The 15,435-nt window shown below is 29.6% G+C and overlaps 1 protein-coding gene and 1 non-coding gene across 2 annotated transcripts in view; one reads left to right on the forward strand and one right to left on the reverse strand.

Moving 5' to 3' along the window:
* The window catches only part of LOC123271527 (lysine-specific histone demethylase 1A), a 265,522-nt gene continuing 250,087 nt past the window's right edge, over positions 1 to 15,435 (reverse strand). The window contains exons 10-13 of the mRNA XM_044737871.1: positions 5,069 to 5,361; positions 4,047 to 4,259; positions 2,027 to 2,237; positions 1 to 451 (exon numbers count right to left, since the gene is read on the reverse strand). Coding sequence (XP_044593806.1) covers positions 282 to 451; positions 2,027 to 2,237; positions 4,047 to 4,259; positions 5,069 to 5,361 — 887 coding nt within the window. The 3' untranslated portion in view covers positions 1 to 281. The remainder of the gene's footprint in view (positions 452 to 2,026; positions 2,238 to 4,046; positions 4,260 to 5,068; positions 5,362 to 15,435) is intronic.
* On the forward strand, positions 1,649 to 1,720 carry Trnad-guc. Its single transcript has one exon. It is a non-coding gene; the product is annotated as a tRNA-Asp (tRNA).

Consider the following 15,435-nt stretch of genomic DNA (forward strand, 5'->3'; position numbering starts at 1 on the left):
TTTATTTATTTTTATTCGGAAGCAAACAAATTCAGTACAAATAATTAAATCTGGTGTAGCTTTAGTTTGTTGTTTTGATATATTTGTTGTTGTTATTGATCAATCATGTTACATAGAACCTGTTAAATCTACATGAAGCATTGTTGCAAGTTTGTTTCGGATTCTATAAAGCTTGCAACAAATTTAAAATAAAAGCGAACTTTGATGGAAAATAATGAAAAAGTTTTAATAAAAATTAGGGAGCAAAAGTTAACCTAAGAGCTTTTATCAAGATCTAATTGTTATGAAGCGGTGGTTGATGCACTTGGTGGTGTGTTTGCTGAAGATGTTGGTGTATTTGGCGGCGCATAAGGGCTTCCACAGAGCTGGTCCGCGATTCTTCCTCCCTCGCGCAATCCGCTCAGAAAGGCACCGTGGACTGTTGCTGGGTAGTTTCTGATTGTGTGCTCGCCTAGAAAATTTTTTTTAATAGATTTAGGGATTTTTTGTAGTAGGAAAAAAAGGAGATTTATAAATTTTTGTTATTGTGGGTTTATATAAGCTTAGGAAATTTTTCTCAAGGAAATTTTTACACAGTAAAAAATTTTTCGTTAAATTTAACACAAAAATTTGTGTTGATGATTTTTTTTTACACAATTTGTGTTGAATCAACACTCTATTGTGTTGAATCAACATACTAAAATGTTAAATTCTACACACTAAAATGTTAAATTCTACACAAACATTTTTACACTTTACACAATGACGAAAATTTTTTTACTGTGTAATGTAACTAATTTTTATTTAGCTTCATCTTTCAAGCTCAATATCTTGGAGACGAAGGGTACAACTTAAACTTTCTAGAAATTTTTTTGTAGAAAATTTTACACTCTACAAGAGGTTCTAATGAATTTTTTTGAAAAAAAATTTTTAATACCGAAAAATTGAATTGAAACTTCGAAAAATTGATTTCTGTATTAATTAATTGGGAAATTAATTAATTAAAAGATTGGAGTAATTATTTTACAATGAGGATTAATTAATTATCAAATTGGAGTAATTATTTTAAAATGAGAATTAATTAATTATTTAATTCGAGTAATTAATTCGAAAATTGATTTAATCAATTCGAAAATCGGTTTAATTAACTAATTCAATTAAAAAAATAGAAAAAAAGCTGATTTTTTAAAAAAAAAAAAAGCAATTTTAGAGTAAAACTTTTCGATATTTAAATTTTTATTTAGCTTCATCTTTCAAGCTTAATGTCTTGGAATCTATGGGTTGTACAACTAAAAATCATTAAGACTTTTTTGTAGAGAATTTAACGCTCTACAAAAAATTTCTAATTAATTTTTTTGAAAAAAAAAATTTAATACCGAAAAATTGAGTTGAAACTCCAAAAAATTGAATCTTGTATTATTGAATTAGGAAATGAATTAATAAAAAAATTGGAGTAATTATTTAAAAGTGAGGATTAATTAATCATCAAATTGGAGTAATTAATTGAAAAATTGGTTTAATTAATAAAAAATCGGATTAATTAAACAATTTAATGAAGAAAATAGGAAAAAAAGCTAATTTTTGGCTCTAACTCATAAGTAAAGTGTCATATCGATCCGGCATATTTTTCCTACTCTATCTAGTGACTCAGCTATCGTGAGTAATGTATTCTTCGGTAGTATAGTGGTTAGTATCCCCGCCTGTCACGCGGGAGACCGGGGTTCGATTCCCCGCCGGAGAGATTTATTTTTTATTTTTTTTTTTTTTTCAATATTTTTATAATTCAAAAATTTGATAAAAAGTTATCCGGAAAAAAAAATTTTTTTTTCGAAGAAATTTAGTCGGGTAAATGAAGGTATTACTGCTGATTTTTTTGTTTCAATAATAGATAAACTGTATAAAAGCTTGTTAAATTGAAAAAAAATGATTGATAGTAATTAAAACCTCAAAAAAATATTTGCAAAGTAGTTTTACACGTACAACGATTATTCAATTTGTTATCAATTAAATAAAATTATAGAGAAAAAAAATATATAAAGTTATATACCAGCAAAAAAGACACGTGGAAGAGGTTGTGGCGCTCCAGAAGGTTGATTCGATGGTGGAGGTGGCGCTACAGGCGCAGCAAGAAGATCATAGTCGCTTCCTGAACTACCAACTGCGACGAAACTGTAAGACCCACGAGCCCATGGGTCCGCGCGCCATCTTGTCACGACGCTCTCTCGTGGTTGAGGCACTACTTGGTTACCAAATATACCCTGTAGACATAATAATAATCACAACAATCTTAATTTTTAATTTTGAACACGTGGTTTCCTGACTTCGAAAAGTTTTTTTGAAATTTTGGCCAAAATATCAAAAATACGCTTCACTTTACTTTACTTTTTCAAGTTAACTAAAAACCTTATTTTTACTTGTTTACTTCATTACCCAAACCAGGTTCTTGGGCCCATAACCTGTTGGAGTTTGATAAGCTTTTGAGAGTAAAAGAGTTAAAATAACGTCTTATCATCTAGACTGATCCACTCTTATAATTTAGATGGAAAATATGAAAATATATCATGTAAGCAAACTATTCGTAACGTAATTGGTCGAATATATCATAAGCATGAAAATATACGCAAACTTTATAGTAAGGCGCGCGCTTGCGCGCGCAAATTTGATTTCTAGTTTACTATAACTGGGTATATGTACAATAGTAATACAGCATGGAAAAAAATTAATATTGAATCTAACATGACAAATCATGTTGCAGCCACATGATTTGTCATGTTTCGGCTGCATGACAATCATGTTACGGTAGCATGAGAAAAATCATGTGGCAGCAACATGATTTTCATGTTTCGGCTACATGACTATCATGTTGCTGTAGAATGAGAAAAATCATGTGGCGGCAATATAATTTTTATGTAGCCTTAATAGCAGTTTGGAAAAATTTACAAAATTTATGCAATAGCGAGCGATGTTTTTTTTGTCATGTATGGTATAACACCGATAGCATTTGATCGTCATTATCATGCGTGGAATATAAAAATGAATATTCATGCTAATTGTGTGAGGAACCTTAATCTTTTACCTCCAATTGTACCTTGTCTATCAATAAAAAAAAATGCTTGAATTATGTTGCAACAAGATACTTAATTTGAAAGTAATAACAATTAATAATAATTTAATTACTTTCATCACAATAAACCAAAGCTATTGGCAATAAAAATTGTATGTAATTTGAATAAACAAAGATATCGTTCACAAATTGTATAGTTTGATAATTTACTCTTATTCTCATCTGCAATATTATAAATTCTAAAAAACCTAGTTACTTTATAATAAATAATGTTTTGGAAGCATAAATATTTAGTTGTTGCAACTTAATTTTGTGCTATTAAGGCTACATGAAAATCATGTTGCTGCCACATGATTTTTTTCATGCTACTGATACATGATTGTCATGTAGCCGAAACATGACAAATCATGTGGCTGCAACATGACAAATCATGTATCCAACATATTTTTGATTTTTAATCCAGAATTTCAATTTCTTAATTTAAAAATGTGATTTTCTGACTTCAAAGTTTTTTAAAAATTTTTGCCAAAATATCAAAAACGACAAAATTGATGAGGACCTTTTCTGTAAAACATTAAATTTTCTTCAAAAAATGTCTCTTATGGCTTTTACGTATTTTTGATTCTTAATCCAGAATAATAATTTAAAAGAAATAAACTAATAATAACAACAACAATGCTTAAGTGAGAGTAACAAACAAGAACAAGCAACTGTTCAGCCATCCATTAGAGAAGTTTAACCGCATCGCAAACCAAATTCTCGTGCTCCACAGACATTTCGCTGCTGTTAGACCCGGAATGGGAACCGAATAAGAAGCCAAGTAAATATAAACTAAGGGACTGGATCGTTTGTGCAGAGAACGTAAACATGTGCACGAAAAGGCAGAGCAGAAATAGAATATATTAGAGGCATATCTAATGTATGTGCGAGCGTTAGATACTCGGTCGGGTGAGCAGGCACCCAAGTGTGCTGGTATATTGGTTACATTAGCGTACACACTTACCTTCAGCACAGCAATGCAGCGACCGACAATAACGTCGTCGCTGACATTTTCCATAACGCAGGCGGCCTCGCCTGCTACCAGAGCCAGGAGAACGGGTGCCTTGTACAAGTTCCAGAACAGAAATAGCTCGCCGCGGGAGGCCGTTGTGCTGCCAACGTGCCCGAACAGATTCGCCGTTGGGTCCCAAAAAATTCGCTCGAAACACAGCACCACCTAAGGTTGGACAATTGAGAAATCATCAGTTTTGATAGTTCTTCACTTGTAGAATTTTTTTTTTTAATATTACAGAACTGAGAAAAATTTTGGAACACAGTAATGCAAAGCAATGTATTTACTTTTGTAAATTTTAGCAGTAAAAAATTTGTTTTTAAAGTAACAACAATTCAAAGTTTGAAAAAAGATACAAATGATCCGACTTTTGATGCTTCTTTTTAAAATAATTTGTAAATGCAGTAACTTATAGAATTTTTGTAAAATTTATCTGAAAGTTCTTCAAGTAAGCTTCAATTTCCATGCCTATATTTTTATTTTGTTCAAAATGACTTATTATTCTATCAATTTGATGAGATTCTTAAAAACAGTTCTATAGAAATTCAAATTTTTTACACTTTTAATGGTTCTTTTGGAAATAACTTTTAAACGCGGCAATTTCTCAAATATCTGTACGCTGTACTTGAAACGTCATTAAATAAGCTTCAATTCTCATTGTTATATGTTATTTTAGCACAAAAATTACCTAATTTTTCACTTATTTAATGAAATTCTCAAAAAATGTCTTAGAAATGCAAATTATCACACTTTTGATAGTTTTTTTGGAAATAACTTTTAAACGCGATAATTTATCAAATATCTGTAAAATGCATCTGAAAGCTCATTAAATAAGCTTTAAATCCAATATCTTTTTATTTATTTTCTCCAAAATTAACCTGTTTTTCCGCCTACTTAATAAAACAGTCCATTAAATTCTGCAAATTTTCAATAACTCTAAAAAAAACTTTAACTTTTCGTTTTATCGAACTTACCTTATTCAAATTTCCAAATCCGAGTCTCTGAATGGCCTGAGTCTTCCAGTCAGGCAATGGCGGATCAAAAGTGACCGCAGAGGGCGGAGTAGAAGCCTTCAAGACCCCCAAGGGCAAGGTCACCAAAACTGCGTCGGCTTTGTGGACAGTGACATTTGTGTGCGGACTTCGAGATGGCGCTGCCCAAACCTCGACGCCATTTTCGTTATACCTTACAATTCGGACGGCGGTGTTGAGACGGATGTCGAGGCCCTCGGAAAGCGCGACTGGCACGCAGGAGTACCCATTCCTCACTGTAATAAAAATAAAAATAAAAATAAAAGCGATAAATAATAAATAAATAAATTCCAATAACAATAATTATTTTTTCGGAACAAAAGCGTCCTATAAAATTTTATAGGGCAGTAAAAAAAGTCGTAATAAAAAATGTTACTTATGGTATCAGTAGTTTTTTGTCGCTATAAAAAATTTCAAGCGTCTCGTTCATTTTTTGCTAATAAAAAACGGAGCTTATAAAGTTTAAGTTTCGCGGGAGTAAATGATGGCGAACATTGAGATAATGCACGGATGATGCACGTGAGACAACGGGGACTGGGGAGGTGTTACAGCGGACATTCAAATTCCATAACCGTGAGCGTACCATAAGAGGTATGTTCTAATAATGACGCTTATGTATCTCTGCTCGTGGGTTAATTACGGCGATGCTTGTGCGTGGCTACCATCAAGGCACCAGTCGTCTACTTTGGCTTACCAGCTCGTATACATAGTCCATTTCGTTAATTAAAATTTATGCCGGCAATCTGTTAGCCCGGCGAAACCCTCGTAATTTAAATTTGCATTTTCGTTCATCGATCCCTTTATTACGGGGACCAAGTACCAAGAGTATAAGCTTGAGATACCAAATTTTATGGGCCCTTTGATTATCTATAACTTTTTTTTTTTTAAAGTGATAAGGGAATAGTATTCTGGGTGATTCAAGGCTAATTTTCCCGATTTTAAGGATATTAAACATAATAATTATTATTTTTTTAATTAATCAAAACGAAATATGTATTGTGACAGACGAAAAACAACTATATCTTCTAAAATATTGATCGTAAAAATTTATTAATGATCTAAAATTTTTGAAAATTAAATTTTCTATAACATTTCGGCTGCTCAATTTTAAAACACAGTAACTGCAAAATTTTTGTACCTGATTTTTTTTTGCTGCATTTTTCTAATTTTTAGACCTTAATTTCAAGTATTTTTTCTTAAAAATATTTATATTTAAGTATTTTTTATTCATAAATCAAATTTGTCATCAATTTGGTGGGCAAACTTTTTCTTAATAAGAAAAATTGAAAAAAATTTTTAAATATTAGTTATTGTGTTTTGTAATTGGACAGCCAATTTGTTCAAAATATTTTTTTGTAAAATTAATATTTTTCAAGCTACAGCCATTTTTTCGGATAATATAGTATTCAGTCACCTAATATAGTGTTTCCAAAAATGTAATATTCTAAATTATACAAAAACTAACTATATTTTCCAAAATATTGATCCAACAAAAATTTTCAATGATCAAAATTTAATTTTCTACAATTTTTTTCTAAATTCAATAGCTTACAAATTAAAACCATTTTTTACAGTATTTTTAATTTAATCTTCCCAAAAATTGTAATTCTATTATAAATAATATCTTTTAGGTCAAAAGTTCATTTTGAATCATATTTCTCCAGCAGAAAATAGATTTATTGGATTAATTTATCAATTTAATCATTTCAAGAACTGAAGATTTAAATAAATGAAACAGTATCCTATTTTTGTAAGTTTGTAACATAGAATATAGCGATACACCTTTTTAATTATTCAATTTGGATTTTATGAGGTTCTATTAGTTGACATATTTTGGTCTCCAAAAATATACCGAGTTTAATTTGAATTGACTTTCGGTAGATTTCAATAATTGAGTTAGATATTTCTAGATACCAACTATTTTCATCAAAACAATCGGTTTATTCTGTGGCGCTAATAAAATTACTTGTTTTTGATACACCAATTTTTTTGATGAAAAAAAAATCTATTATTTCCGTTCATGATAGATTAAAGCACAAAAAAGCATCATTTAAATCGTGAATCGATAAAAAATAAGCCTTGGGGGTGTGAAAATTCCGGAGAAGGGGACTGGTATCACTTTTAAATGGCTTTCGCTTTCGATTACGTGTTAACCGAACAAAACCCGGGGACTTGTAGTTCAGTGATGATTATTTATAGACCGTGGAGTTCACTCGGCGCTGTCGATTATTTAAAAAGCCAGATAGATAGATAGATAGATAGATAGATACAGAGATGTATAGATATATAGTAACGTTTATAGAGCTCGACGTGTGCTATAAGACATGAGAGCTCGTAAAAAAGAGTCAAGTATCGCGTGCGAATGCACGACTCTTGATCCAGGAACATGCTAGAGAAAGTGCAGATGCTTGCTGAGTATCACGATCAAATGTTTATGCATGCTCTCGACTTACTTTCTTTTTATTTTAAAATGAAGTTTGAGGCGAAAAGAGCAATAGTTGATCACATTTCCGAAAAGCAAATTCTCTTGGAGGTTACTGCAGGCGTAAACATAAACAGAATCCACAGAATTGTGGGTGACTTTGGTAGGGTGTCGTCTGTTTGATCTTACCTCTCGCCATACTATATTTTTACGGTGAGTCGAACAATTTGTATGCCACGGTGCTTTTCAATTTACATTTAAATTGGTTGCTTATGGCTATAGCTACAAGGCTCTGCAGCTCGACGGGAGTCGGGCTTGAACCTACGTCCTCTTGTTATATCGGGGAACAGTCAAATACTCAGCTCGCTACTAAAGATAATATGAAGGAGAGAGAGAGAAAGTTATCTTGGTGGCTGGATAATGATAACACGAGGATAAAGATAAAATAATAATCCAACATGGATGAATCCCAGAGAACATGGATAAAAAAGCTGGAAAAAGTTACAGAAAATTCGGTTTAATTTGGAGGTTTAGTGCTGTTAAAACGGTGTTGAAAAAGTTTTATTTTTTGAGGAGAATTTTTATAGGGGAAAAATTGGCGGGGTGTTAATGTACAATTTTTAGTGGGAAAAATGTAAATTTAGAATATAAATATGCTGCTGGGTAATTTAGAAATTTTGGGTTGTAATGTATTGTAAATTTAGCAGGGGAAAAATTTTAATTTACATGAAAAGATATGTAAATTTGGAGTGTAAAGAGAATTTCAATTTTACATGGGAAAAATTGTAAATTTAGAAGATGAAAAAAATGTAAATATACTATGAGAAAATTTGTAAATTTTGTGTTGAAATGCATTGTAAATTTGGCTGGGGAAAAATATTAATTTATATTGAAAAATATATGAATTTCAAATGTAAAGAAAATTTTAATTTTACAAGGGAAATATTGTAAATTTCGAATGTAAATATACTATTAGGAAATTTCTAAATTTAGTCTTGGAGAATATTGTAAATTTGTAACACAAAAAATGGAAAAAATTTTAATTTACATCGAAAAATATGTAAATTTAGCTTAAAAAAAATTTGTAAATTTTGCATTTGACAAAACGTAAAGTTCGAAGGTAAAGAAAATTTTAATTTTGTATGGAACAAATTGTAAATTTAGCATGTAAAGAAAATGTAAATATACTATTAAGAAATTTGTAAACTTTAGATTGGAAAATATTGTAAATTTGGTAGGTAGAAAAATGTAAACTTGGTATTTGAAGAAAATGCAAATTTTTCATTGGAAAAAATGTAAATTTGGCATGTGGAAAATTGTCAAATTTAAATTGAAAAAATGTAAATTTAGCATGTAAAGAAAATGTAAACATACTATTAGGAAATTTGTAAATTTGGTAGGTAGAAAAATGTAAACTTGGTATTTGAAGAAAATGCAAATTTTTCATTGGAAAAAATGTAAATTTGGCATGTGGAAAATTGTCAAATTTAAATTGAAAAAATGTAAATTTTAGATGTGAAAAGATAAATTTACATGGAAAAAATGTAAATGTATAGTTATAAAATTTTCAAATTTCACAATGTTGAAATAATTCAAATTTTGCAAGTGAAAAAATTTTGTAATTTTCACATTTTAATTTTTTATTTATAGTCCATCGACCTCTGACTAAAAAATTATATCCACCACCTACTCTTTTATTCCTAAGTTCGATCAGTAACAGCGCTTTAGAGCGAGAATCGAGAATCAGAGCACCGGGCTTTTAAAAATTCCCGCATATGTGGATGTGGCTGTAGCAAAAAGGGTGGAATGGAGGAAACAGGGCGGAGGCTTAAACTGAATACTCTCTTGTCCTCAGGCTTTTTAATTCTCTTGTCCCGCCGGATTCCAAACCACCACCGACACTTTGTTCGTGAATTATTCCAGCAAATTGGATTTACCACGGTACAATCCGCGAATTTTATATGGAATTGCCACATCAAAACCCCCTTGGCACACGCTTTTATTTTATTAATTTAGGGGCTTTCGTTATTTCTGTTTTTCATTTGCTAATGTTTCACTTTTCACGAGTATTCTCAATCATAGGACTTGTTCCCCATAAAAAAAAAAAAAAAAAAAAAAAAAAATCCTTCTCAATTTTTTCAAGAGAAATATTAAATTTTTAATCAGCTAAAAGCCAAAATTACTGCTCAGAACAAAATCAATTTAGATTTTTACGTCAGTTAAATTTTATCAGGAGTCAGAGTGCTGACAGGCTAGAAGCGAAACGGGTGAATGGGCAGTCGTTATAGGAAAAGATTCCCACGTGGAAAGTCAATGACTGCTGTTAACTCCGAACATAAGGGCTCGACGTACATTTCCCAATTACCGGTCTGCAGACTCGCCGTTAAATTGCTGTGGCTATTGATAAAAAATCCTTCAACTGTTATTACGGACAACAATGCGTAGATAAAATGTTATCGGTGATTATTTATATTTTTTTCGAGTAAATTTTTAAAACCGAAAAATTTTAAAGTGTAATTAAATTAAAAGCAACAAATTCAACTCGCCCGATTTAATAGCAACAAAGAGCTCGACTTGACAACAAACTCGGAGTAATTACCTCGGAATTATTGGACGGACATTCACGAGGTTCCTCGGATACTCAGGATCGCCGGTTTAAGTAAAACTCGTGGGCAGAATAATGGACAAATGTTTTAAGTTAAATATTTAACGTAACACACCCCAACTCGGAGCTGGGTACCCCTCATTAAACCTCTTTCTCCACGCCCATTATTCGATAACTCCTACGCACACTCTTTACCATAATCTTTACCGTAATTTTGTAAAAATTCAATTTACAACGACCTACGTGGATAAACCCTCTGGGAATCACTTATGTTATATAATTTACTTTGTTTTTATTTTCACTATTTTTATACCCGTAATTCCCGCTTATTTGTCGATTTGTTGATAAACTCTTTACTATTATTACATAAATAAATATGAAACTGATTATTTGAGCAAGATATCGGCTAAGATATCGTGCACGCTACGACAGTTTTTCCTATTTTTTGCATGGAGAAAATTCCTTGGCATGGAAATTTTTTCTATGTTAATTTATTTTTTTTTATTCTAACAAAAATAGAGAAAACATTTGTAGTTTATAGAAATTTAATCTGTACGTTTTTGAAAACTCATTATTACTCTTTGAAATTTTGTAACTTTTGAACCAATTGAAATAGAAATTTGTTCAAAAATTCATCTGAAAGCTTAAGTCTTAAGCTACAATTCTACTTTTGTAATGTTATATATGCAATCAATAGTTTTAAAGATATCAAATTTATAAGAATGACAAGCTTAGTTCATAGTGTTCAATTTTTGTAAACTCATTATTAATATTCGATGGCTCATAACTTTTGTACCAATTGAGGTAAAAAATTGGTCCAAATTTTATCAGAAAGCTTAGATGTTAAGCTACAATTTTATTTTCGTAATGATGTATGTTAAATCAATAGTTTTTGAAATATAAAATTTGAAATAATGATAGTTGTACTTCTTGATTAGTAATTCTTGGAAACTTATTATTAATCTTTAAAATTTCGTAACTTTTGAACTAATTAAGATAAAAATTTGATCTTGAATTCTTTTTAAAGATTGAATCTTAAGCTACAATTTTACTTTTGTAATGACCTATGACCAATCGATAGTTTTTGAGATACATAATTTTAAAAAATGAGTATTATATAGTTTAGAGCATGTATTTTTGGAAACTCATTATTAATGTTCAAAGTTTCATAACTTTTGAACTAATTGAGATAAAAAGTTGATCCAAACTTTATTTGAAAGCTTGAATATTAAGCTACCATTTCATTTTTGTAATGATGGATGTTAAATTAATAGTTTTTGAAGTATAAAATTTAACACAATGATAGTTGTAGTTCTTGATTAATAATTTTTGGAAACTTATTATTAATCTTTAAAATTTCGTAACTTTTGAACTAATTGAGATAAAAATTTGATCTTGAATTCTTTTGAAAGATTGAATCTTAAGCTACAATTTCAGTTTTAAAATGACCTATGTCCAATGAATAGTTTTTGAGATACATAATTTTAAAAAATGAGTATTATAGTTTATAGCATGTATTTTTGGAAACTCATTATTAATGTTTAAAGTTTCATAACTTTTGAACCAATTACGGTAAAAAATTGATCTAAATTTTATATGAAAACTTGAATTTTAAGCTACAATTTCACTTATGTATTGACCTATGTAATTTTGGTAGTTTCTAAGATAAAAAATGTCAAAAATTGAATATTTTAAATGTTGAATAAAAATTCGATGACTCAACTATTTTATCGATATCAACTTCCTCGAAGCCCTTATAGAAAAATTGAATGAGTAATGATAAAAGTAGCTCCATTATCTCTAATTATTCAATCTAAAAAGTAGTATCGACAATATAATATCGGTGTAACCTGGAGCTTCAGGATGATCACGAAGGAATGGAAAGGGAAGTAGGAAGCGACTGCAAGGGAAAGTTGAGGAATGGGGTCGTTCGTGAGCCGGGTGCTGAGCTGGACGTGAGTGAATGAGAAAGACGTGGAGGAACGGAAAAAGTAGTACTATTATATCTAGCAGAAGTTGTGTTGGGCTGAAGGAGAGTAGCACAGTCGGGAATACACGATAAGAAGAGCAAGAGGAAGGATGATAACATTTCACGGAGGCAGCTTCGACATGCCGCTGTACCACCGTCGGCGGGCAAACTTTGCCCGACGCAGTGTCTCTTAGCAAATTGAATTTCCTCGTCACTGCTTCTTTCAATAGAGACCCTAGGCAAGAAAGAAAATTCCCAATTCAACTGTCCCTTTCCACCCTCCGGCCTTCACCCCGCCTCGTTTTATTCATTTCGAGAAGCGTCTTCCTGCTCGCTCTCATTTTTCTCCCTTGTCTCCTTCTTTGGCTTTTTCTCCTGGAACGATTACCTTAGAAAGGAAACGAACCACGCTGGAAATGCTGTACTGGTAAAACGGACTCTGAAAGACGATGTCGTTTTCATTGTTCTGTTGTATAAACTTCTGTAAATAGAATCTTGTTTTTGTTGACAAATTACAATGTTAGAGATGTTAGTTTTAATTAAATTTTAGAATTTACGGGTTAGAATTGAGATACAACATGAATGTTAATGGATTTTCAGATTAACTAACAATAATGTCTAGCAGTTTGACATAAGTCGTTACACAGGTAAATTTTCAGGTGATGATCAATTTTTAACATTTTGTATTTTAGAAACTATCGACCTTACATAAGGCTACATGAGTAACATTGTAGCTTAAGATTCAAGCTTTCACATAAAATTTGGATCAATTTTTTATCTTAATTGGTTCAAAAGTTATGAAACTTTAAACATTAATAATGAGTTTCCAAAAATACATGCTTTAAACTATAATATTCATTTTTTGAAATTATGTATCTCAAAAACTGTTGATTGAACATAGATCATTATAGAAGTGAAATTGTAGTTTAAAATTCAAGCTTTCATATAAAATTTGGATCAATTTTTTATCTCAAATGGTTCAAAAGTTATGGAACTTTAAAGATTAATAATAAGTTTCCAAAAATTATTAATCAAAAACTACAACTATCGTTATTTTTAATTTTATATTTCAAAAACTATTGATTTAACATACATCATTACAAAAATGAAATTGTAGCTTAAAATCTAAGCCTCCTAATTAAATTTGGACCAATTTTTTACATCAATTGGTTCAAAAGTTAGAAAACTTTGAACATTAATAATGAGTTTCCAAAAATACATGCTATAAACTATAATACTCATTTTTTAAAACTCCGTATCTCAAAAACTGTTGATTGGACATACGTCATTACAAAAGTGAAATTGTAGCTTAAGAAGAAATCTTTCAAAAAAAATTCAAGAATAAATTTTTATCTTAATTGGTTCAAAAGTTATGAAACTTTAAAGATTAATAATAAGTTTCCAAAAATTATTAATCAAGAACTGCAACTATCATTATTTCAAATTTTATATTTCAAAAACTATTGATTTAACATACATCATTACAAGAATGAAATTGTAGCTTAGAATCTAATTTTTCTGATAAAATTTGGACCAATTTTTTACCTCAATTGGTACAAAAGTTATGAGCCATCGAATATTAATAATGAGTTTCCAAAAAATGAAAACTATGAACTAAGCTTGTCATTCTTATAAATTTGATATCTCTAAAACTATTGATTGCACATATAACATTACAAAAATGGAATTGTAGCTTAAGATTCAAGCTTTCAGATGAATTTTTGAAAAAATTTTTATCTCAATTGGTTAAAAAGTTACAGAATTTCAAAGAGTCATAATGAATTTCCAAAAATTCAAATTGGAGAAAAGAATTTAATGATATAATTGAAAAATTGTCACCGTCGAATAATTTAAAACTTTCTCGCATTTCAGACTGCTCTCTAAAGTAAATAAAAGCCTCCCAACTTTATAAACACAATATCGCTAAATGAAAAAAATTTGAATGACAAAATGATCCGCGTGAATAACAAAATTCGCGACATGCAACTTATTCAAATTTTCCCTGCGTAATTTCAGTAATTCTCGCTCCTAATTACAACAATTACACTTGTAATAAAATATGCAAACCAAAGAGAGCCAAAGTGAGTGAAAGTGTGAAGTAATAATGTAAGACCTGACGCAAGACTAGCTCGCGGTTTGTGCCCGTTTCATCAGCTGAACAGTATCAGTATACTGTACCGCAAAAAATGGGCAATTATTCAATAGCTAAACTCTCAACTCTAGTCCACCAATGATTTATATCCTCTATTTTTAATAAAATCCACTCATAAATATTTATGTGAATAAATAAATATATCTGTTCTGTATAATTTCAATAAATATTTTTCCAATTTGTCTACAAGCAATCAACCGATTTCTCACATCCATTTTATACTGTCACCAACAATCATAAAATAAATATCAACTTGGCCCCCGGGGTATACAGATAATTCAACAGTGAATTGAGTTTAGACCAGCTATAACTAACTCCATTCCTTAGCCTCGAATTTTTATTTTAAATTACTTTTTTTTTTATTTCATGCACTGAAAATTATTTAATATCCTTATTATTACTTGAAAAGAAAAGTTATTAATATGCTAGTTAATATAAAAAATGGTCATAACTCCTGAAATATGTAACTTTTGTTGAAAAAAATCACAAGAGATCATAATTATAGCTTACAAAGTTTGCTACAAAAAATGTTTTTATACTGCACTGATAGAAGGATTTATTAACTATTAATAATTTAATTTATTAGAATACAATTATATAATTTATTAAATTTTAATAAATATTTTTTAACATTTAATAAATATTTACTTGGGAGGAAAGTACATTTTTTAATAGTCAATAATTATTTATTAATAGTTAACAAATATTTATTAACAGTTAATAAATATTTTGTTGAGTGAATTTGTTTCGCTTACAATGTCATATGATATGAAGATTGTTTATAAATAAAAATCATCTTTATAAATTATTTGCATTAATTATATTAAATTATAATAACGTTTATTGTAAAATACCAAATTCTATCACAGCTCATAATTATCTTTTATATTTTTAAATATTATAAAGGTTAATTTATTTAGTGAATTGAATTATTATCATGTATTCCAGATATAGAATTATAAAAAGTGTCAAAAGGAAATTGCTATTTTTGCTTTTTATTTTAAATAAATATTTGTTAACAATTAACAAATATTCATTAACCATTAATAAATATTTTATAACAGTTAATAAATTACTTATTAACTGTTAATAAATATTCATTAATTGTTAACAAATATTTATTAACATTTAATAATTCGTAGTTAATAAATATTTATAAAAT

This window comes from Cotesia glomerata, linkage group LG9 (assembly GCF_020080835.1).
Source record: "Cotesia glomerata isolate CgM1 linkage group LG9, MPM_Cglom_v2.3, whole genome shotgun sequence".
Classification (NCBI taxonomy): domain Eukaryota; kingdom Metazoa; phylum Arthropoda; class Insecta; order Hymenoptera; family Braconidae; genus Cotesia; species Cotesia glomerata.